Source organism: Syngnathus scovelli, chromosome 17 (assembly GCF_024217435.2).
Source record: "Syngnathus scovelli strain Florida chromosome 17, RoL_Ssco_1.2, whole genome shotgun sequence".
NCBI classification, from domain to species: Eukaryota; Metazoa; Chordata; class Actinopteri; order Syngnathiformes; family Syngnathidae; genus Syngnathus; species Syngnathus scovelli.
The window spans coordinates 8,867,111-8,887,856 of record NC_090863.1 but is presented as its reverse complement, the minus strand read 5'-3'; the positions used below and the strand labels follow the sequence as shown (position 1 = coordinate 8,887,856).

The 20,746-nt window shown below is 41.9% G+C and overlaps 5 protein-coding genes across 6 annotated transcripts; 1 reads left to right on the top strand and 4 right to left on the bottom strand.

The window, feature by feature from the left end:
- Positions 1–105: 105 nt before the first annotated feature.
- Positions 106–2,254, bottom strand: cib3 (calcium and integrin binding family member 3). Its single transcript, XM_049747950.2, has 6 exons — positions 2,204–2,254; positions 1,756–1,790; positions 1,560–1,671; positions 922–1,069; positions 398–593; positions 106–243 (listed from the first exon to the last, which is right to left on the bottom strand). Exons 1-6 carry the CDS (start codon positions 2,252–2,254, stop codon positions 222–224), a joined length of 564 nt encoding a protein of 187 aa, XP_049603907.1. The 3' UTR covers positions 106–221.
- Positions 2,255–2,850: 596 nt separating this feature from the next.
- admp (anti-dorsalizing morphogenic protein) lies at positions 2,851–5,473 on the bottom strand. Its single transcript, XM_049747846.1, has 5 exons — positions 5,164–5,473; positions 4,238–4,374; positions 4,047–4,169; positions 3,773–3,965; positions 2,851–3,684 (listed from the first exon to the last, which is right to left on the bottom strand). The coding sequence occupies exons 1-5, from the start codon at positions 5,471–5,473 to the stop codon at positions 3,254–3,256; spliced, it is 1,194 nt and encodes a 397-aa protein (XP_049603803.1). The 3' UTR covers positions 2,851–3,253.
- LOC125985186 (serine/threonine-protein kinase NIM1-like) lies at positions 5,275–20,658 on the top strand. Of its 2 annotated transcripts, none has more exons than XM_049747815.2 (7): positions 5,275–5,404; positions 6,949–7,003; positions 12,933–13,218; positions 13,282–13,557; positions 13,724–13,992; positions 14,197–14,927; positions 20,414–20,534. In XM_049747815.2, exons 3-7 carry the CDS (start codon positions 13,164–13,166, stop codon positions 20,427–20,429), a joined length of 1,347 nt encoding a protein of 448 aa, XP_049603772.1. In that variant the 5' UTR covers positions 5,275–5,404; positions 6,949–7,003; positions 12,933–13,163; the 3' UTR covers positions 20,430–20,534. The 2 variants fall into 2 exon arrangements, with proteins under 2 accessions (XP_049603772.1, XP_049603771.1); XM_049747814.2 differs by having other exon boundaries at positions 5,350–5,490; positions 20,414–20,658.
- On the bottom strand, positions 7,158–12,107 carry pnhd (pinhead). The gene is made up of 7 exons (XM_049747897.2): positions 11,625–12,107; positions 11,149–11,244; positions 10,928–11,070; positions 10,538–10,817; positions 9,145–9,326; positions 8,242–8,300; positions 7,158–7,544 (listed from the first exon to the last, which is right to left on the bottom strand). The coding sequence occupies exons 1-7, from the start codon at positions 11,674–11,676 to the stop codon at positions 7,394–7,396; spliced, it is 963 nt and encodes a 320-aa protein (XP_049603854.1). The 5' UTR covers positions 11,677–12,107; the 3' UTR covers positions 7,158–7,393.
- ccl25a (chemokine (C-C motif) ligand 25a) lies at positions 15,317–16,584 on the bottom strand. The gene is made up of 4 exons (XM_049747955.1): positions 16,434–16,584; positions 15,822–15,939; positions 15,600–15,717; positions 15,317–15,526 (listed from the first exon to the last, which is right to left on the bottom strand). Exons 1-4 carry the CDS (start codon positions 16,495–16,497, stop codon positions 15,500–15,502), a joined length of 327 nt encoding a protein of 108 aa, XP_049603912.1. The 5' UTR covers positions 16,498–16,584; the 3' UTR covers positions 15,317–15,499.
- Positions 20,659–20,746: the final 88 nt, after the last annotated feature.

Here is a 20,746-nt window from a genome sequence, read left to right as displayed (position 1 = left end):
CCGTAATCCGCCCGACAACCTTTTGGCTCATGTTTCATAGTAATGCGAAACTGGATCTCTTGTTGATTGAAATCACAAAACTCACGTAGAATCAAGTATTGTTTCGTATGGGAGTGAATTTTCAAACGTTCCATCGAAAACAGATGTGAGGACTCCTCCGTTTTTCACATTTGTCAGTGATTCAGTTTCCGTTTTTCACATTTGTCCGTGATTCCGTTTCCTTATATTCTTATGTGGAAGGTGCTGAGGACACAAGATGGGATAAGAAGGAAAATTATCAGTTTTATATTCGACAGTAAACTTTCAACTGGTTTCCCAAAAATGATTTACTATTTGCCAAACTTCAGTGATTTTGAAATGAGTTGATTGTACATTGTAATTTTTTAACCAGACCCACCTGAGAAAGTCTGGCGCCCGTACAATCATGTGCTGAAAGTCCTCCAGCGATAGCCGGCCGTCGTTGTCCATATCGGCTTCATCCAGCACCTTCTCGCAGACCATGCGCACCTCGTCCTCCGTCAACTCGTTTCGCGTCAGTTTATTCAATGTCTTCTCCAGGTCCGATTTACAAATAAAATCGTCGTTGTTGAAATCTTCCCAAAAAGAACGGAACCAAAAGGTTGCACAGTGTACAGGTCAACATCTGTTCCAGGTACATCCTGCTAATGAAAATAACACGTTTTAAATCGAATATAGACTCTAAATTTACATTCTAACCCTAAACTGTGCATCCAACAACGCTGCACCTCTCCTTAACGTTTGGCTTTGACACGATAGTGTTTTCACGTCAGTCCATCAGCCATTTGAAGGTGGTGGCTCTTTAGCCCAAGCTACTGGGTTTTCTTTAAATTTGCACTTGATATGTGGGCAGGAACTACAAAATCCTGCACCATTTTCAATTTTCCATATGTAAGGTTTTACCGTAAATCTTAAAAGCATAGTAGGCCTTGAGGTCCCGCGGCGCCATCTCGCTCAGAACCGAGAACATGTCCAGGAAGTCGTCCAACGTCATGTTTCCTTGGCCGTCCTCGGAGAAAACCTCGGCGATCCTCTGGCGGAACGGATTGTCCTGAACAGCCAGACAATGCCACTGTACACGATTATCTTTGCGTTTCTTTTATGCTACGGCCTTGACATGCAAATGACGGCTTATAAATTTACTGTAAGATTAGTCATAAAACAAGAGAATTGTGTATTTAAGACAATCATGGTATATTAGCTTAAGGCTAATGCTAACAAAGGTGGTGATTAGCACCTGTGAAGATCCTAGATCAAGACAAATTACTAGCGTAATGCGGTTCGAAGCATGGCATCAAATTTTGATGAGAATTTGGGAAATTTGCCACGAAAGCGGCTGCGAGCGCCTGGTCATCACACCGTCGACTCGAGAGGCTTTAACATTCGCTAATATTAACAATTGTGCGCTAGCCGCATTCTTTGAGATTTGAAAGGAGTCAGGTGACAGGCGATCTTTTCACAGAATTCTGTGGATGAATTGGTCATCAATTATGAAGGCAGACGGAGGGGACGGCGGGGTTGCAGCGAGTGCGTCTGGCTACCTTCAGCTCGGGCATGCTGCCAATCAGCTCATATGGTAGCTTCACATCTGGCTGCTCGGTGTAGTCAAGGGGAACGAGTTGCGGCGCCAGATCGTGATAGCGGTGGAACAGTCTGAAACCGGTACCAAACACAAGCTACTCTGTCATCAATAGAGATAAACATAAGGATCAAGAAGAGCAGCCAGTTTTTACTCACCTGAGAATTTCTTTCCTTGTAAAATATGTACAGTCCTGGAAAAAAGTCACAGTCAGAGGTTTCCCAGAACATGATGCTACTTGTGGTCAGATTGGAATGTTTTTAGACGTGGCGGAGTCGCATGTCCTACGAGGTTACTTTGCCTTGAGTTTAATTTGTTCCGTTACCGTGGTTGTAAACACTTGCATCTCAAATGATCTTTTCCCATTGAAATGAATGGCAATGCCGTTAATTCGTTTCAGGCTCCCCACCGAAAAAAACAGCACTCTCTAAAATATAGATCCGTAGAATATTGACGTAAAAACATTTATAGGATCAAACACCGACTAGCAATTTAAAAAAATATATATATTTTGATAACTAAACATGTAGCGATCATGCTGACCTTGTGAACTACACATGCTGTAACTTAAAATTGACCTTAAAAGTTTTTGTTGACTATACCAACCTGGTAGGCGTCTAGCTGCCTTGCTGTAAAGACGGTCTGCTTATTCCCCATGTCGGAGCACGCAGACGCCCAGCCTGGGTTCCATCTTCATTCTCATAGGGCACCTACACGGTATGGGCACTGACAGATATGAAATAGCGGAACAAAAGGACGCCAGGGCCAGAGGGAGGCGAAGCGGGGCGGAGAGGGGAGATCGGGTGTCGGGCCGCCGCGGGGCCCCCATTTGGTGGCCCTTAATAACATGGTTTCTCCTCCGTTGTGACTGGCAGTTTCTTTTGAAAGGGAACAAGGGCTGTCGTCCAGCAGCGTGCCAAAAGCTATCAAACGCTTCTTTGGTGCCACTCCAGGGCCGACGCCTCCGCCGGCGCTCGGGTTACGGTCCGCTCAGACGCCCCTTTCATGGCTACCTAGCTGCACATAGTGCCGAGTTGCCAACTTGGTTATTGACCCAAAAATTAAAGTTGTCTTCGATCTCTAACTATTTCAGGGAGGGACCATGAAGTCGGTGAAATCGGGGTTATAGATGCTGGCCAGAGGTGAACTGTCACCACTAACCATGCCCCAATATAAGATTCTGAAATCATATTGATATCAAAATTAGAGCTCAAAAATGTCCTTAAAAAAAAAAGTTGGTAAATGCAAAACAATTTTTTTCCTCGTAGAACACAATTTTATTTTTAAACAAAATATACAATATTTGGTACAAAAAATGTGTATTAGGTTAGATTTAAAAAAATAAATAAATCTTAACATTCTTTTTTGTTTGAATTCATTCTTAGTACATTATTATTATTATTATTATTATTATTATTATTATTATTATTATACACGCATTTACTGTGGTCATGAGTTTACTACTGGATTAGCGCAAATTAGTGATCGACAAAGGTCCATTCGGACATCTAGCATTATAATTATTTACAACCGGACACATACAGTATGCACATTTACATCTTTCACAGGTTAGCACTACTGTCATATATTATAATTTATACCTATTTACATATAATACAAGGCCGGGCCGCACAGGATGGCGGTATGGGGGGTGGGTCAGTGGCAGCCACAGCTCCCCGCCACCATGTCGTTGTACTGCTTGAGCACCACGTTCTCGTCGTCGTCAAAGTAGAGTAGGTTGATGGAGTAGAGCTTGTCGGGCACGCAGCACGGCGTCTCGATGCTCTTGATCAGCTTCAGGGCGTTGATGATGGACTGCACGGTGGCGTGGTTGGTGGGCTTCATGTTCTGGCCCAACGGGAAGGGACACGAGCCCTTGCAGTGGTAGGCGTTGTAGCCTCGCGGCGACACGATCCAGCCCGACCAGCCAATCTCCTCAAAGTCCACGTAGAGCGGCAGGCGCTGGCACGGCATGGACGCGCCCTCCTCCTCCCACGCCTGGTCCAAGGAACGGGCACTGCGAGGGGATTCGTGGGAGGCCATGGGGAATTGGGGTAAAATGGCGGTATCTTGGGCATTGTCTGGATCTGTCAAAAGCAAAATATTTATTTAAGAGTGATATTCAATCAACGAGAGGGCTTAGATTTCTTTAATTCCAATCAGCAAGGGCCTCACCTGCGCTCTCCGGAGTGGTGGACCGCCGTCGTCCGTCGTCTGTGAACAGCACGAGCATGGGCTGTTTACTCTGGTGGTGGTTGCGTCCCGATGCAAAGCGAATCAGCTTCAGGTCCATCGGGCTTCCCCCCAGAGTCCGCACCACCACGTGGAGCCCCAGGTTGCTGCCCTCGTCCACCGTCCACGAGCGGACCTTTTGTTGAGACACCAGTCGAGGTTAGTCAGGTTAAAGGAGATCGGTCATAGTTAGTTAGGGTCGGTCATAGGGACTCACAGCTTGAGTGATTGTAAACACCTCCCAACCGTTGGAGTGGATTGGGATGAGTCGAGAAGATAGCAGCTTCCTCTCTTGCGTGTTGTTGCTTTTGGAGGTGTCCAGCAGTTGGTAGACGCTAACCTGGAAATTAGCTCTGTTAGCTCGCCCATCTGGCATGACTAAGACTAGATGTGCAGAATAAAATATACCTGGCAGAAGTGATGCCTGTTCAACACCAACGTAGCCTGAGGTCGCAGCTTAAAAAGGTGGAGCTCTGCTGTGAGGATCTTCTCTGTCCTGGCGACAGTGGACAGGTTGAATCGGAACTCCACCTGTTCGCTGCGAACTGCAAAGACAGAGCCAGAATTTTACACGTCACAGTTAAAAACAACGAGTGCCGTATAATGGTTTTATCCCACGATATTCTTGCGTTCAATAGTATTTGTTGTAAAAGGGCCAAATAAGAATTGAATGGATAAAGTATTTTTTCTAAAAAAGACAAAACATAAATAGGATACAGTTTCTGACTATAGAGTCAAACTATTATGCAACATAATTCTAAAAGTTGAAATTATATGAAATAGGTATATGCAGAAAAAAATATTTTAGGGACATGATTCTTATCCAGACATGTTTAAAAAATATCCCTATGTGTAGCATGTTTTACATACCTTTTCTGAGTTTGACAGTAGTGATTGTTAGTGTGATACAAGGGCTCTCTCTAGTGGTATGAAAGATAATCACTGAAATATTCAAACTTCTCAATTTTTTTTTTAAAAAATACATTTTTTTTAAACAATACATTTGAGTACAGTTCACTTATATTTAACTTTTAAAGGAAATGCAATTGTGGTTATTCTCTTGTAACTCTTGTTAATTTAGTTACATTTTTCATTTAGCTTATATTTTAAGTAAGCTTATCATTAGTGTTTTGTTTTACTTTTATCGTTTTACTCCTATCGTTTGCTTAAAATACATCAAACAAAAGAATTTTAACAAAAATTCGACAAGAAAATATCTAGGAAAATACCTAAAAACGTAATGATTGTATTTGGTTTATTCTGACACGTGGCAGTTTTTTTTTTCTGCTTTTCAGAGCGCCAGGTGAAGTTAATTATTACATATTTTGACTCACGTTTGTCAAAGAAGCTCCGGACTGTGTTGCCTTCGAGCAGATAAGGGTCCTTGGTCACGCCGTCCACGTCAGCCACGGTGTTGTACAGGTCCAGCATGTATTGCGGCGGCTGCTTGCGTCGGTGTGTGACGGCTACGGGCGGATCATCCATACCGAACACCTCCAGGAGTCGCTTGATGGCGTCCGAGCGGACCTCCTCCGACCCGGCTTGGGTGGGCTCGGTAGCGTAGGGCTCCTCCAGGTAATTGAGCGACGGCCGCGCCCGGACCATCGTGCACGGCAAAGCGACCAGAAGCACAAGTGCGAGCATCTCGCAAACTCTAAAAAGTGAGTTATGAGGTCAATAGTGAATTACTTGGGGGCACTTATTTATATCTTCATAGCGCACCCCCTCCTCTTCCTCCTCACTTAATCTCATGGTAAACAGTAGTAAAAAAAAAAAAAAAATGCTATTTGGCTGCAAATGTAAATCACCCATCAGTGAATGTAAAGGGAGACTAATGGCGGTGTTGACAAAGGTGTCAAGTCCACCGACTGGCCATTATTGTTCTCGAGTCTGGCAATAAACGCTCAAATCAACTTAAAAGTGGAAAAGAAAGGAGGGGGTAGGAGAAAGTGCAGTAAATTCAAGTTTTACTCTGTGGGTTATATACGTAGAAGTGTCGCCCCCATCCACTTATCCCCCATTTTGAGGAAGTGTATGGCAATGGATTCATTAATTTGGAATAATGGAAACCGATTAACTGGTGTTGTTAGTTACACGTCCTTTTCCTCTATTTGCATGACTGTATTGTGTCACAGATGGTCTCGGCGCAACTTTTAATTTCTATACAAGGTGGAGGGGCGGGGTAAAGCCGTTAACGTGCTTGTGAGAGGAAATCATTTTCGGCACAGGTTGATCGATTCTAAACTTCGGAGGCAGGCGGGATCAAAGTTGTTCACTGCACACTACGACGAAGCGGGCAAACAAGCCATAAAAAAAAGAAGAGCACTTGTTGGTTGTATCACTCAAACGTGCCGTTTCACACATGGTGATATCAAAGAAGCCTTTAAACAAACGCGTGTGTTTGGACAAAGTTGGACAGGTTAGGTCTCATGCAACGGCCCGCGACCACACTGGAGTGGCCTCTTGCTTAAAATAAAATAATTCAAATGTGTGTGGTGGGGGGGTGTATTTTAATTTGAAGTTTTACAAACCAATAAGTCTTCAAGAAACGATCGACAAGTTTTCAATTAAAAACAAAACGGGGATTGAAACGAAACTCTCGGGGAAAAACTGAATAATTAGGAATGTGAAAATATGTTGAAAAAGGGTTTTTTGTTGTTTTACAAATAATTCGACTACGACTATGCATAGATTGACTGTATTTTATATTGTACTATCACCAATCACCACTAGGTGACACGTTTTAGTTACCGTTACACTCAGTCTAATAACTGCTCTATACTGCAATATTCTTTCATTACTACAATTATTTTTTGGCCAATTTGAGATGATATGCAGACCATACATAGTACCCCAATAACATTTAAATTTTGTGTGAGTTTATTTTTGTGGTCTCGTTATTATTTAAATATCAGGAGTTGGAGACTTTAGATATTTTGATGTTTAAATTTTAGAAATACTGGAACTACCGTGTTATTTCTTTTTCACACAAAAAATGTAACATGGAAAGATGATAGCTAACAGTTTATTAATACATTAATTTATAATAGTTTTTAGCTATGTTTTTATACTTTCAATGAAAATGTGAGCTAAAAAAATTTTTTTTTTTTTTTTTACAGAGATGTAGCTGGCCTCTGAACAATCCCATTGACTTACTACTAAAGAGGAGCGATGGTATGTACAAACCTTTATAGGAAATGTTTAATTACTTATATGCAAATGCAGCAGGTCCACAGTCTTAGACAATACGCTGCAATGATGCTTACTGTTTTACTTACAAAGATTGACATAGCTGTTTAATAGATAAACACTGGCACATTTATTTGAGTATTAGATTTATTTTTTTTAAAATATCAATTTTTACATATATTACATATCATACAAAAATATTTTAAGGAGTGGCACGGTGGGCTCCTCTGTCTCACATTTAGAGGTCGTGGGTTCATATCTGGCCTGTGGCTCGCTTTATTTTGTGGAGTTCGGTTGAGAAACGAGATGGGGTGGCTTGGCAACCATGTCATGTGCGCTTCCATCCAGCAGAGGGCTCCGTTTCTTTGTGAGCGTTCAGTTTGGGCAGTGGCAGGAAGTAATGGACAGGACGGTGCTAATCTTGCCGTGTTGGCTCAAGAAGCTGTGTCTCTCGTATTCTTGAGGCACACACAAGTTGGACTGTTTCTCGGCCCACAAGTGGCAGATTTCGGGGTCCGACGGACTCCTGGAGAAAAGAAAAACGATGTCATTAACGTGTCATAACACATCAAGTACTGATTACAAGTGAACACGTCCTGATTTTTTTTCGGGGGGGGGGGGGGGGGGTGAAACCATAATTTCAATTGGAACAACTTTATAATACCAATTATTGATATTTGTGGCATCATTGTTAGTTAGCACTACAATGTAAGGAAGTTTTTTGCTCCAAAACAATTTGCTGAGTTGTTTTCACTTGTATCTGTATCTTTACTTGGATCTATCTTTCTCAAATAGTTTATAGACAGTTGATGTTAAACTATAATAGGAAAACACATGAACTATAAAATTGACAGTTGTATAAAAACAATATACTATATAAATAATATATATGTCCTTCATTCTTTCGATAAAGTTTTTAATGCCTACTTCCATGTCTTAAAATGTTGATATTTTGTTGATGTGATAATGATGAAGGTGTAAAATTAGATAAACTGCTAGTGGAAAAGTAATGATAACATACATTTGTATTTTTTTTAAACTTTCTACCTTCTTTCTCCCTGATTTTGTCCCAGAAAAGAGTTAGGGGGTGTTTAAAAGAACATTTGGTGTTTGTGGAGGAAACTTAAAAGAGTCTGCTTGAGAAGGTGTCAGAGCTCGCAAGCAATTGTGAAGTGATGGCCATTGTCGTGTTGGAGGGCTGTTGCAGCTGCGCTCGTACGTACCTGAGAAGGCATCGGTTTCCTGCGGTGCAGCCTCCTAAACATCTGCCCACGTCCACTTCCTGTGGAACATTAGCAAAAGACAGAGACGGGCCGTCAGCTCACAAATATTGACGTCGTTCCGCTTTGATTTGACACCTGCGGGGGCCCATTTGTGTTTGCCCTCCATGCTCGCACCTTCACTGCTGAGCCCAGAACACCCTCCCAATAGACACCTCCAACACACGCACACACAAAAGGAGATAATCTAATGAAGCTTTATATCCATGATATCTTTTAAAAAATATTGATTGTAAGCTTTCACATGCAGTGGCATTGACTAGAACAGGAATGAATCATTTATTAATTTTATTTCAAAACTATTGTTGGGTTATAAAAAAAAAATCTAGATTATTTTTTGAGCAGACATTTCTTCTGGGGTTCATGTTTTGAATTAAAAAGTATTATGAAGTGCTTTAAAGGCCTTAATTATCATTAACAAATTAGGCACATTAAATAATTATCATTTTCAAGGAATTAACATATTGCATTTATTAATTTTGTTTACTGATGATGAGCATTTGTAGGCAGTAAACCTTGAACTCGTCCATCACTCTCCTATTAGCTTAGTTCCGTTCAGTAAAACTACAGTAAAGCCACATGAAATCAATCTTTTCTGGTACTTGTGGCACAAATAAGCAAGAGGAAGGCAGGAGGCTGATGAAGTGCTGTCTGTCGCCATGAATGAAACTAATTCATTAGCGTCGAGCACTCGCACAGCAGCAGCGGCGTTTGCCATTTCCTCTCAACTTGTGAAAACTGAATTACAGATGAGGCTGCTTTGCATGTGCCAAACCATGAAAGCCAAAGAAAGGTTTTCTAGGAAAGGCTTCGTAAATTGCCATTTGAATCTTATTGTAAGCGTACCCTGAGTCTTTCCTCCTTGACGCCGTCGCCATGGTGCACAATTTCGTAGTAATATTCCACATAAGGGACTCGGTAGCAGCTCTCCTTCAGCTCGCAGGCCGCCACCGTCTGGATCACTTCCACTTTGTTGGGGGTCTCCACCAGGGCCGAGTCGAATTTGATGGGTACGCAGGAGAATCCCTCTGTGGAAAAAAATTATTGACATGACGCAATCATTTATTTATGTCTAGAAATGGAAATTAGTCTAGTCTAGTCTTGCCACCGGCAAAAAAAGTGTAGAATTTCAAAGTATTTCCAAGGATTTTAAATCCCTTTATCCTCCTTTTAAAAACACATATTGCATATGATCGATAAATATCAATGCACATATTTAATTTTATTTTTATTTCATTAGTTTTTGGTGTTGAAGTTTATTGCAGATTATTTTTCCGGGGTTAAATATTTGAATTCACAAAAACTGGGTTTGGAACAGGGGCAGGAAATTTGACCAAATAAAACATTATTAAAAAAAAAACTCATATGTGGCGCTTGGAGGATCAATGTTAGGTTTAGCAAATATCAAAGGATTTTTCTTTAGCCTAAACAATTAGAATGGGCCCAAAATAGGGTAGAGAGCTTGAACTCAGCAGAGCCATGCATAATAATGGTTCAGGCTGAATTTATTTACTATTTTTTTTCCATAACCTGATGAAATGTAAAGGTGCAGCCACCTTGAATGCCCTTGAAAAATTACACACAAAAATTAAATGATATTCTTAAAAAGGACAGTAAGATTACACAAAAGCATGCTTAAATTACACAAACATTAACATTTTAAATTACATTACAAACAAAACAACTAAAAAGCACCGGAAATCACACACGCATAAAAAAAAATAAAAAATAAATCGTTCGCCTAATAATAATTGCATTTGTAAAATTTTTTGGAACATAACTTTTTCAAGCCTTGATTTAACTCTTGCAGATTATGGCCTGGATAACTAACAATCACCACAGACAAGAAAAACCCAGGATGGAATTCACAAAGAATGAACTGTGGCCGTTGAGAACACCTTCAATTGCGCTTCATTTGCACGGGCCGTTTTCTCCGTCTTAACATCCTCGTCACAAAGGATATTGCGCTAATGACACACCAGTGCAAACACGCCCCCAAAGTTTGACAGCTGAGTGTAGTTTACCCCCTGACCCCCCCTCCCACTTGTAGTAAGCCACACATGGCAAAGTATAAATGTTGGCTTTGTGCCGAGAAATAATTTTTTAATTTTAGAACTGCGTGTGGCTATTAGCGTTGGTGTTCGTGAATTGGACGTTTTTCAATTAATTCAGTTCATTTGCAAATATACGTGACTATTATCTTATTTCAATGATTATATAAGGAAGTGGAATGAATTACCTGGGGCGCCCTTGGACTTAGAACACCCTCCTACGTCCACTACGCTCTCGTAGGGTGTCTCTGAGTAGAAGGTCCTCAGCGAGGGCACCCGCATGCACTGACCCGGTTGGATCTCACAGTGGCACTCCTGTATCACCTCCACCTCGCGAGGGCCCTCGAACAAGAGCACCCGGTCCACTCGCATGCCCGTCGGCTCGCACGCGTGGTTCGTACCACATGAGGACAGTGGCGGTCTCTGGGGCTTTCCCACTTCCGGGGCGACGGGTGCACGCATCCTCACCTGGTGCCAGATTAGAGGTCAGAGGAATGACATTGGCCAAAACAAGTGTATTGGGGCCACAATACTAGACATAGTGCCCCCATGTGGTGGATAAGAGGTACTGTACCTACTTTTTTGCTCCTGAGAAACTCCAGCATGGATGCGTGTTGCGTAAGGTCCTGCGCTCCGGCCTCGTGGGGCAGCCTGGCTGCTGCCCATTCGCAGTTAGGCCTGCACATGCCCACGTCCACGCTGATTGGACTGCCCGAGATGTCTGCAATAAAAAAAATTAAAAAAATAATAAAAAATCAATCTTAAGATGAGTGTATGGCTAAGATATTAGAGGCTTTACCTTGACCGATGTAGACAAAGTGACTCTGCCGCCGGCAACACACTCTTTGCGTGAACAGGTTTCGGTGGTCTGTGCGCTTGTTGAGCACCGCCGCCACTACAAAATAACACAAGTTAACAATTCAACAATGTGTGTGCGTGATGTTTAATGAAAAACTCAATAGAAAAAAATAGCAACAAAAAAATGACTAAGCATTTTTGATTATTATAGATATAATTATACATTACACAAAAATATTTAAAATGTTATTAGATATCCACGAAAAACATCTTGCATTAAAAATGTATTGCTATATTTGAATTGTACTGCAAATATTACAGCAAAATCTTAATTTTATCTTTATTTTAAAAAACATTACATATTTTCATGCTATTCATATAGTGATCAAATGCCCAAATTCTGGCACACGGTGCGAATCCCGACAAAACGTGCAAACAAATACACAAGTACTCAACAAAGCAAACAGCTGTACTTACAGGTCACGTGAAGTGCGCACAGCAGCACGAGGCACAGTTGCAACACGGCCATGGCTTTCAGTTCCCTCAAAGTGCTCCTCGGCTCACCAGACCCAGAGTGTCCCTCTTGCCCCGACAACGCCTCTGTTCTTTATATGAGCTTCGGCCTTAAATGTCACTGGTGCGGAGTCAAAAGGAACAAGTGAGAGCTAATCAAATTTCCATGCTTTTGTAGGGGATGCTCAGTCCTCCTGCAAGCCACTTCAAAGGTGGCCCAAAACAAGGCCAGCGTCCGCTTTTCCGGCCTGTCTCCTCCGTGTGTCGAGCGGGGCTCCAGCTCGGCCTAATGAAGTGCCTTAAGTAGCCCAGTGGCCATTAAACGTGTCAATCCAAGGCATTAATCATCTTTTATCTCAGCGGGGGAGGTATTTAGCACCTCTGACTTAAAACAAAAACCAGGCCAGGATCAGCGTGGGGGCGCCCCGGGGCTCACCTTCCCGGACCGCCCCCCAGCACCTTTGTGTTTATTCAGCACGGTGACAAATGGTCCAGGAGCTGGCCCCCTTTTGCAGAGGAGCAAGATGATGTGCTTCACGTCAGTGCATTCCTTATTTTCGACTTGAAAACGTGTTTATTTTTTAGGGTCAAAGGCCAGAGTAAGTCTTCATAATAATAAGGAAATCAGTTTAATATTGAATGAAATGAGTTATTGTGATTGTGAATGATGACGTTCAAATGTGCACATACTTGCAGTGGTGTCCTCATCACGTGCTGACACGCTCAGCGGGCATCCGATGATTGGATTATCCAGCGGCAACATGTGCTCAAAGTATGAAGCTTATTGGTTATAAGATCTTCACGGTGCGGTGACATGTAACAGACTCTCTGGAGTCAGGTCGTGTGTCTGTGCTGGTATCTTGTTGGGTGTCTGGGTCACTGGGTCAAAGGGTTACTTACCATTTGGACCGCATGGGACAGCGTTCTTGAATACTCTCAAAGATAAAAGTGCATCATTAGCACAGAAGTTATATTGCAGTGCTCTTTTTTTTTTTTAATTCACTCATAGAAAAACAGCCTTGTTAACTTGGCAAAAATACACAAAAATATTAAAAAAAATTTTTTAAAACACCCAAGAAAATAATTAGATGTTTTGATGGGAATTGCTAAAAAAATAATTGAATTGAATTAAACTAATATAGTTCCCAATAAAGTGTTAAAACATGTTAAAATGCCAGCAGAATTTGAATATTCACAAATTGAACTTGATAGCAGGGGCCACGCAACGATGACGAGAAGGATAAATGATAATCCCACCTGCGTGTTTTACAGGCTCCCACATTCACGTTTGGAAGCCTCTGCAAAGCCTGTCTGCGGGGGAGGAGCCCGGATTACAGCCCTTGGGACATTACGGGGCCACCACATGATCCTCCCACAGCAGTGGACAGGCGTGCAAACAGCCAGCAGTACCTGAAGATCTTGACGAGTTACAGGAAACATCACCTGAGGATGCTGACTTAAGTTGGAATTGATGCCTACTAACTCCTCGACGGCATTGTAATCATGTATTTGAACAAAAAGAACACCACGGAGCGCAACAAAAAGAAGATAAAAACATGTAAGTGAATGAAAAGTGATGAAATGGTATTTTGTACGGCTAACTCTATGCCCTTCTTCTCAGGGGGGCCCTCTGGACAACACCCAAATAAGGTGTTGAAACGGGCGTCCCGGAATGTCGCAGAGAAGAACCAAAAGCCAGATGTGAAGGAGATCAAACCCGAGCAGGAGGTGGCGTGCCACACGCTGTTCGCCATGGCGTCCTACAACCTGAGCCACTCGGAGAGGGTGATGGACGATCTCACATTTGGACGGCGGGTGGGCTTCTACGATCTCAGGGGAGAGATTGGATCGGGGAACTTCTCTCAGGTCCGTCTGGGTATACACGACCTGACCAAAGGTGAGTCAGGCTTCAGTAGTTTTATTCATTAGGTGGCCTTACTTGACGCATATAAAGCCCTTTTCATACTGCACTTAGGCACTGATGGTGTCTTTTGGCTTGGTGAAGCAGCACGTGCCTCAGTATCCATTCATCGAAGGTAAATTGACAGCATTTTCTTTTGCAGAGAGAGTGGCGGTGAAAGTCCTGGATAAGTCACGCCTGGACAAGCTTTCGCAGACACTCTTTGCCTCGGAGATCTCGTGCATGGAGAAGCTGGCACACCCCAACGTCGTGCGCCTCTACGAGGTGGTGGAGACTTATAAGAGGTTGTATCTGGTCATGGAGTTCGCCAGCGGAGGGGAGTTGTTCTCCCATATCTCCACCAGGGGGCGCCTCTCTGACCTTGAGAGCAAGCTGGTGTTCGCCCAGCTGCTGGCTGCGATCAAGCACATGGTGAGTGTCAACACACACGCACACACAAATACCAATTTATTGTTTTAAAATTACATTGTTATTTGTTGTACTGTTTGTATTAATTACTGCATTAAAATTGTCATTTACATTTTTGTATTTTGTTTTCTTATGACAATTTTACATGTTTCCTCTTCTAATTTTGCTTTATGTGGCTTCACTATCAAACACTTGCTCTCATGGCAGCACGACAACAACATGGTGCACCGCGACGTGAAGGCCGAGAACGTGTTCTTCACCAGCACGTACTGCGTCAAATTGGGTGACTTCGGCTTCAGCACGTCCTGCCGCCCCGACGACGTGCTGCACACGTTCTGCGGCTCCCCTCCGTACGCGGCGCCCGAACTCTTCGGGCGCTCGGGCTACACGGGCCGCCACGTGGACATGTGGGCGCTGGGCGTGCTGCTCTACTTCATGACCACCGCCACCATGCCCTTCACAGCCGTCAACACGGGCAGGCTGAGGTGCTGCATCCTGCAGGGCTCCTACAGCATCCCCTCCTATGTGCCGGCCCCCTGCAGGGAGGTCATTCAGGGCCTGCTGAGACCCGTTCCCGCCGACCGCCTCAGCGCGGCCAAGATAATGTCCTGCGAGTGGATGAAGGGCGTCGACTACCCGCAAGCGTACCTGGCTTGCCGGCCCACGCCCGCGCACCTGGTGGGGCCGACGGACACGCTCAGCTCTGACGACCTGAGCGTCAAAGCAGCGTTGGAGGCGCTGGGCATCACGGAGCGCCACCTTCTGGACAACGGGTCCGGTCTGAGGAGTCCCATCACCGGCGCCTATCGCATCTTAGTGCACCGCGTCCAGAGAAGAACGTCGGCGGAAGCGGCGGGCTACGGCTACGTGTGCATGACGGAGACGCGCAACAGACTCAAGCGGCTGGACAAACGCACCTCTGCGGTTTGTATTGTCATGTAAGCACTTTGCATGCTTTTCAATCTTTCAGTCTAAGTGGCTGTGTGTGTGAGATTGCAATCAAACACACAGTAACCCTTGCAAATAACTGATTGTTTTTGTTTTTTTTTTGCTCCCTGGCAGTCCCATTTGATGAAAATTTGTAATTTAAACAGTTACAATAATGCAAGGCTGCCTGGAGTTAAAGTAAAGTTTTTCAACTTACAGGTTGCAGTCTTGAGCAACACATGCTGCATGGTGACGCAACTCAGTTCAAACTCTATTCAGCTTTCATCAGCAGTTTGGCCAACAGGGAACAAGTCATGAGTTTAATGCCACTCCCATTTCAAATTTACTTTCGAACTTGACCTCCTAAGTCATAATCATGATCATAAATCATGTACACGAGTTTGAGTTGCTTGGCAGGTTTATTATCAAAATGGTTAAGCTCATTTTCACATTCACATTTTATGGTTTTACATAAAGTGTTTCATTTGCCAATAATCACAGAGCGTCATAATAAAAAAAGATAAAAAAGTCCAGTCATATTAAAAATGCGGGTGTCCTTCTCTCCAAGAGGCCGAGGTCTCACTCAGCCGAACAAACGACCCTTGATGTACTGTGGAGAACAAACAAGGCTCAGCAATTGCATGATATAAAAAAAAAAAATAATAATGATAAAAATAAAAGACCTTTTGGCCAGTCCTTTTGATCTGTTGCACGGCTTTCTTGTCAATGCTGGCCATCAGCTCTTGCACCCACATCTCTTGCGGGTCGCTGCAGTACACGCGGCCTTTCCGCATGGTGAAGCTGCAAGGGTGACAGAATTCAGTGGATGAGCTACACCGCGCGGGGCTCACCAACGAACCCATAAGCGCTACAAAAATCGTTTGCAATTGCCACGTTGTGCTCACACGACAGCGCGGATGTTGCAGCCTCCGTCCGTCTCCTGAAGTCGGTACTTGACCGCACGCTCCTGAGTCTTTTTGCCGAGCTCTTTGACGTACATCAGGCAGCAGTCATCGTAGGACACTGAAGCAGAGAGCACATTTTGTTTTCTTCTCATTATTAGAGGCCTATTCAAAATGTTAAAATCAAGAATTAAACATGTAAGTACTTTTTAAATGCCAGTCAAACTGAAACACATTTTTGGACATTTGAGCTGTCGGTGCGAACAAATCAAATGCACACCGTTTTATTGACCTTAGTCATAATACTCTGTTTTCGTTTCATTTCATATGTTTATTGAGCATCCCAATCTAACAAAAAAACATCAATATATGTCAAACAACAGTTTTCCCTTGCTCAAGATACCCCTAAAATAGTCTATTTGGATCTAAATAATTACGAATAGGATCGTATTCCCAATCCACGATTGAATTCCAGCAGGAAGCAATAAAGGCTTAATGAGGACATGTCCACATTATCGCACGGGTAATAAACAGCAACCTTTCACTTTAGCTCCTGCGGTATCACCATAATAAAATAGCAAATAAGAGATGAAAGTTTGATTTTTTTTCTCTTACCTTGGGCCATTGCCAAACTCAGGCATGATAAGACCAAGAGGAGGAGTGGCGTGTTGAAACGCATGATGCTCTCGATCAAGTTTAAGTGGGCTGTAATGCTGCAATAATAGGGATAATAAAAGAAAAAGATTGGCAACACATTTATTTGGTCACCTGCAAACCTTTGGACATGAGGAATACTTGAGATTAAAAGCCAGCAAGCTTGCTTTTCTAATAGCGCTAGAATAAATGACACTCAAACTCATGTTGTGCAAGTGTAAAGAGATTCACCACACACTCAAACACATTTTTAACATTAGTAAAACTCATACAGATCAATTAACTACTAATATAATGTTGTTTTTTCACAGTCACACAAATCAGCAAACATTTGAACTAATAAGTCATTTTCCAATTTATTATAACCTATGTGACATACAACAATAAATTAACCATTGACTATTTTAATGTTTGTATAAGTGTCCTAAAAGTCATAAAATAATAATCATAATAAAGGTTTACAGTCATTAGTTAAAAAATAATTTTGCATGCAATCCTTTTTTACATCTACAAAAGTTGCGTATGCGCAAGTTGTCACAATCATAAATAATTAAATGCGATAAAAGATAAACAACGAAATGCTGTTACATGTGTGTGCATGTGTGTGTCTGTGTTGCGCTGCTCACCTGTGTGTGAAGCTTGTGTGTTACCTGCTCGGGCGAGGCCTTCTTATAAGGCAATAAAAGGGGGTGTCGTATTTCCGCGACTCACCTTTGTACCCTGACTAATTTCTGGTTCCCAGAAGATGTGAACCCCCCCCCACTTCCCTCTCATTCCCCTTTCAGAGATACAGTGGGGTTTGTCCAGGGGTTCAAATACTTGTTTTTCCTCATCAGACGGTTATCAATTTTTATAAATTCATATGATGTGAATTTCTGGAATTTTGGGGGGGATTCTGTCTCTCACTGTTAGAATGTACATATGATTAAAATAGTAGATCGTTGCATTCTTTGTAAGTGGGCAAACCTGCAAAATCAGCAAGGGGTCAAATACTTATTTCCCCCACTGTATGTTTGTAAGATTTTTGTAGTGCGGTGAAATGTTGACATGACATTATTGATTTAACTGAATGAAAAAGCGTGAACGTCTCAGTACAAGTCAAGCGACAAACGACGTGTTGGGCATGTTGATTTTTTTTTTTTGCCCATGTGATTGAAGTTTCCCGCATCTTAAAATGAGAAAACGTATTAAAGTTGAATCCAGTGTGAAATTATCCATCATACGGTGTTGCGTTAAATTGATTGGCAGAAACAATTTTTTTTCAAGGGGCTGAAAAACAGAATTTGTGTGTGGCTTAGTTGTATAGTTTATGTATGATTAAAATATATTAAATAAAATGACTCATTAATTTTAGTGATTAATGGGAAGCAAATTATGCTGTGTCAACAAGGGTCTGATTGATGACAGCCCCTCAGGACAAACGCAGCCGCTCGGAATTATGGCTCATTTCCAGCGCTCATAAAAAAAAAAAAAGACAATTCTTCCCATCATCACCCATACCAGAATGGGATGTTTTTTTTCTCCCCGTTTTTTTTTTTTTTATCTGTTAAAGATTTACACACACATATTCTATATATGTGTGTGTATATGTAGCATGATATTAGTGTTGCTGCTTCTTAATGGGCCTTGAGGGTCCACGTGGAAATCTGATCGCGCCGCTGCCTGTTTACGCTCCAACCGGGAGTAAAGCGAAGCACTTAAGGCCAGCCAAGCGTATGCCGAGCTGTCGTCGTCACGAGTGATGTTCCGCTCTGTCAGGATGAATGATGCCATCCTCTTGCTAACCTCAAATCATCTACTTGTGGATGAAAATATTGTCATGTTTTTCACATTTTTTACTGAATGCTATTGTTTTAATTTGTTTTTAACTTATTTTAAGTCTTTGTAAAGTGACCTTCAGTGACCTGAAAGGCACTTCTAAATTATTATTATTATTATTCATTGATGAAAACATTGTTTTGGGAGGCTGAAATGGTAATGATCATTAAATACAATGTTGCATTGAACAATCTATGCATCATAAATTCATGCATTGATTGATTGATTGAACATTTATTGAAGATGATTGAACATTGACATTATACTCAACTAAGTAACTCGATAAGCTGAAATAATGTTGGTCGTTCTTTTGTCTTTATTAAGTTAGTATTTTTTGGTGTAATATTGCAAAGGAATTGCTACAAATTTTGCTACCACAGCTCTACCTCTATTCTCTTGGACTTTTCAGCTCAAGATTGACAAGTGTACCTGCAAACTCAGCAAAACAGAACAAAACTTAGAAACGATTATTATCGCCACTCCTAGGAATGCATTACCAAAGTATTACCGATAGATTAATGCCGGGATTTGATGGTACCTCCCCGACAGGGCTTGGACATGAGCCAAACCTTCATCATTCATTCCCGACAACATTGTTGTTTCGGTGCCATGACTTTGGCAGAACACGGGTCCGCAAAGAACGCATCTATCCTGCGGGGAAACTAGAAGCCCATGAGTGAAAATCTACTTTGATGTATTGTGTGCAAAAAGAAAAACAAAAATCACATAGATAATAAAATAAATAATTATTCTAATAGTTCTATTCTTCTTTGTCAAAGAAGCAGTAACATTATTTTGCTTCCAGGCTCTCCCTACAAGCTGAAAAAATATACTTGTAAACTGTTTTGCGGTTTTTTTTTCAATCAAAAATTACAATCCAGTTAATTTGGTTTTGTTTATTTGAAGATAGATATGCAGTTCAGTGTGAATTCTGCATTGCAAAAGGTCACATTTTATTTTTAGCTCAGTAGCATGTTAGCCGTGAGTGAGTGAGTGAGTGAGTGAGTGAGTGAGTGAGTGAGTGAGTGAGTGAGTGAGTGAGTGAGTGAGTGAGTGAGTGAGTGAGTGAGTGAGTGAGTGAGTGAGTGAGTGAGTGAGTGAGTGAGTGAGTGAGTGAGTGAAATACTACGGTATTTAGGAAATATAAACATTTAGGAAGTATAAATATGGCCCTCCGCTTTGGGATTTGACAGCTGCTTTAATATTTGTGTTTATGTAAGGGTGCATTCGCTGTCAAGATGCTGATGGATGGCAAAAGAAAAGATAAAGCGTTCTGGTTCCAAGCACAAAGCAATCTCTCCAGATGAGCGCTAAACACAAGCGGCAGCTTGTTGTGGTCGCGCCTGAGGGGAAATGTTAAGTATCATTCTTTCTGGAAGCCTTTGGGGCCTTTGGGCTTTGCGCAATATCAACTCTTGTGTAATGTAATTTTTGCTTTTGTTAGTTTTGGTTGTCTTTCTATCAAATGTCAGCAATCACAGATGCTTTGTGTTTGTGTGTGTGCGCGTGTGTACATGTAAGTGTGTGAGCGCACGTGCTCACCACTTAAGACTTGCTTTACTTTATCATGATCGAGAACTTAACAATAAGAATATTCATTTTAATCCTGGAAAGAGTGAATTTTTTTTCAATCATTAAGCCACATTATCTCCTGATGCTAATTATTGTGGTTAACATTCTTGGCTTGTTTTTTTATATGTAGATTTTCCAAATATTTCTTATTACTTCTGGTCACTTTCCCTCTTTGGTACACAAACCTAGTAAAGAAGATGTGTTTTTGAGGAAGTTCTGTGATGAGTTACAATTATGTATAATGCAAATTGCCCTAATTTGTTGATACATTGAATCTCATTAGATTGTGGTGGGTACCTAATATACATAGTACTCTGCCTGACTCTAGGAGACAGTTTCAAAAATGTCTCCCTCTCGTGGACAAATTTTATCAATACAAAGCTGTGTGAGCTGTCATCGGTAATGAACAATCGTTTCTTTAGTTTTAATTTGATTTGATATTTTTTTTTGTTTTAGTTCGTGTATGCATTCTTGATTATTTAACTGTATTCGTTATTTCGTTTTATTTTTTTTTAATTCCCTAGATGTCTCCCTCTCCTTTTGCTTTCCAGCTTCTTGGGCTCTTGACTGCCAAAGGCCTTGGTCATGTTGCCATCCATCATGAGGGACAGAGAAAGCGAGAGTGATCTCCAGAACGACCAAAGCGTCAAAGGAACAACAAAAATAGGCCAGCAAGCTCACTTGGAGTTGGAAAACACATGACAAAACATAATTATTCATCCATCCATATTCTAGGGTCACAGTTCATGTTGAGCCAATCCCACCTGACTTTGGGTGAGTACTATTTATTTATTCACTTATGTGTTTGTATTTGTTTATTTGTATTTATTTATTTGCCGTGACGCTCAGGCGAAAGCAGACGAAGGCCGACGAGTGCAGACCCA

Coding starts and splice junctions, on each gene's coding strand:
- pnhd (XM_049747897.2), bottom strand. CDS start 11,676: ATGGCCGTGTTGCAACTGTGCCTCGTGCTGCTGTGCGCACTTCACGTG. Junction 11,071..11,148: donor CTTTGTCTACATCGGTCAAG/GTAAAGCCTCTA, acceptor TTTTTATTGCAG/ACATCTCGGGCAGTCCAATC. Junction 7,545..8,241: donor GGAAACCGATGCCTTCTCAG/GTACGTACGAGC, acceptor TCTTTTCTCCAG/GAGTCCGTCGGACCCCGAAA.
- LOC125985186 (XM_049747814.2), top strand. CDS start 13,164: ATGTATTTGAACAAAAAGAACACCACGGAGCGCAACAAAAAGAAGATA. Junction 13,219..13,281: donor CAAAAAGAAGATAAAAACAT/GTAAGTGAATGA, acceptor CCTTCTTCTCAG/GGGGGCCCTCTGGACAACAC. Junction 13,993..14,196: donor TGGCTGCGATCAAGCACATG/GTGAGTGTCAAC, acceptor CTCTCATGGCAG/CACGACAACAACATGGTGCA.
- ccl25a (XM_049747955.1), bottom strand. CDS start 16,497: ATGCGTTTCAACACGCCACTCCTCCTCTTGGTCTTATCATGCCTGAGT. Junction 15,940..16,433: donor GAGTTTGGCAATGGCCCAAG/GTAAGAGAAAAA, acceptor TCTCTGCTTCAG/TGTCCTACGATGACTGCTGC. Junction 15,527..15,599: donor TCAAAAGGACTGGCCAAAAG/GTCTTTTATTTT, acceptor TGTTCTCCACAG/TACATCAAGGGTCGTTTGTT.
- admp (XM_049747846.1), bottom strand. CDS start 5,473: ATGCTCGCACTTGTGCTTCTGGTCGCTTTGCCGTGCACGATGGTCCGG. Junction 3,966..4,046: donor TGTTTACAATCACTCAAGCT/GTGAGTCCCTAT, acceptor TCTCAACAAAAG/GTCCGCTCGTGGACGGTGGA. Junction 3,685..3,772: donor CACCACTCCGGAGAGCGCAG/GTGAGGCCCTTG, acceptor TGCTTTTGACAG/ATCCAGACAATGCCCAAGAT.
- cib3 (XM_049747950.2), bottom strand. CDS start 2,254: ATGGGGAATAAGCAGACCGTCTTTACAGCAAGGCAGCTAGACGCCTAC. Junction 1,791..2,203: donor GGCAGCTAGACGCCTACCAG/GTTGGTATAGTC, acceptor ACTTTTTTCCAG/GACTGTACATATTTTACAAG. Junction 1,070..1,559: donor GCAGCATGCCCGAGCTGAAG/GTAGCCAGACGC, acceptor CTGGCTGTTCAG/GACAATCCGTTCCGCCAGAG.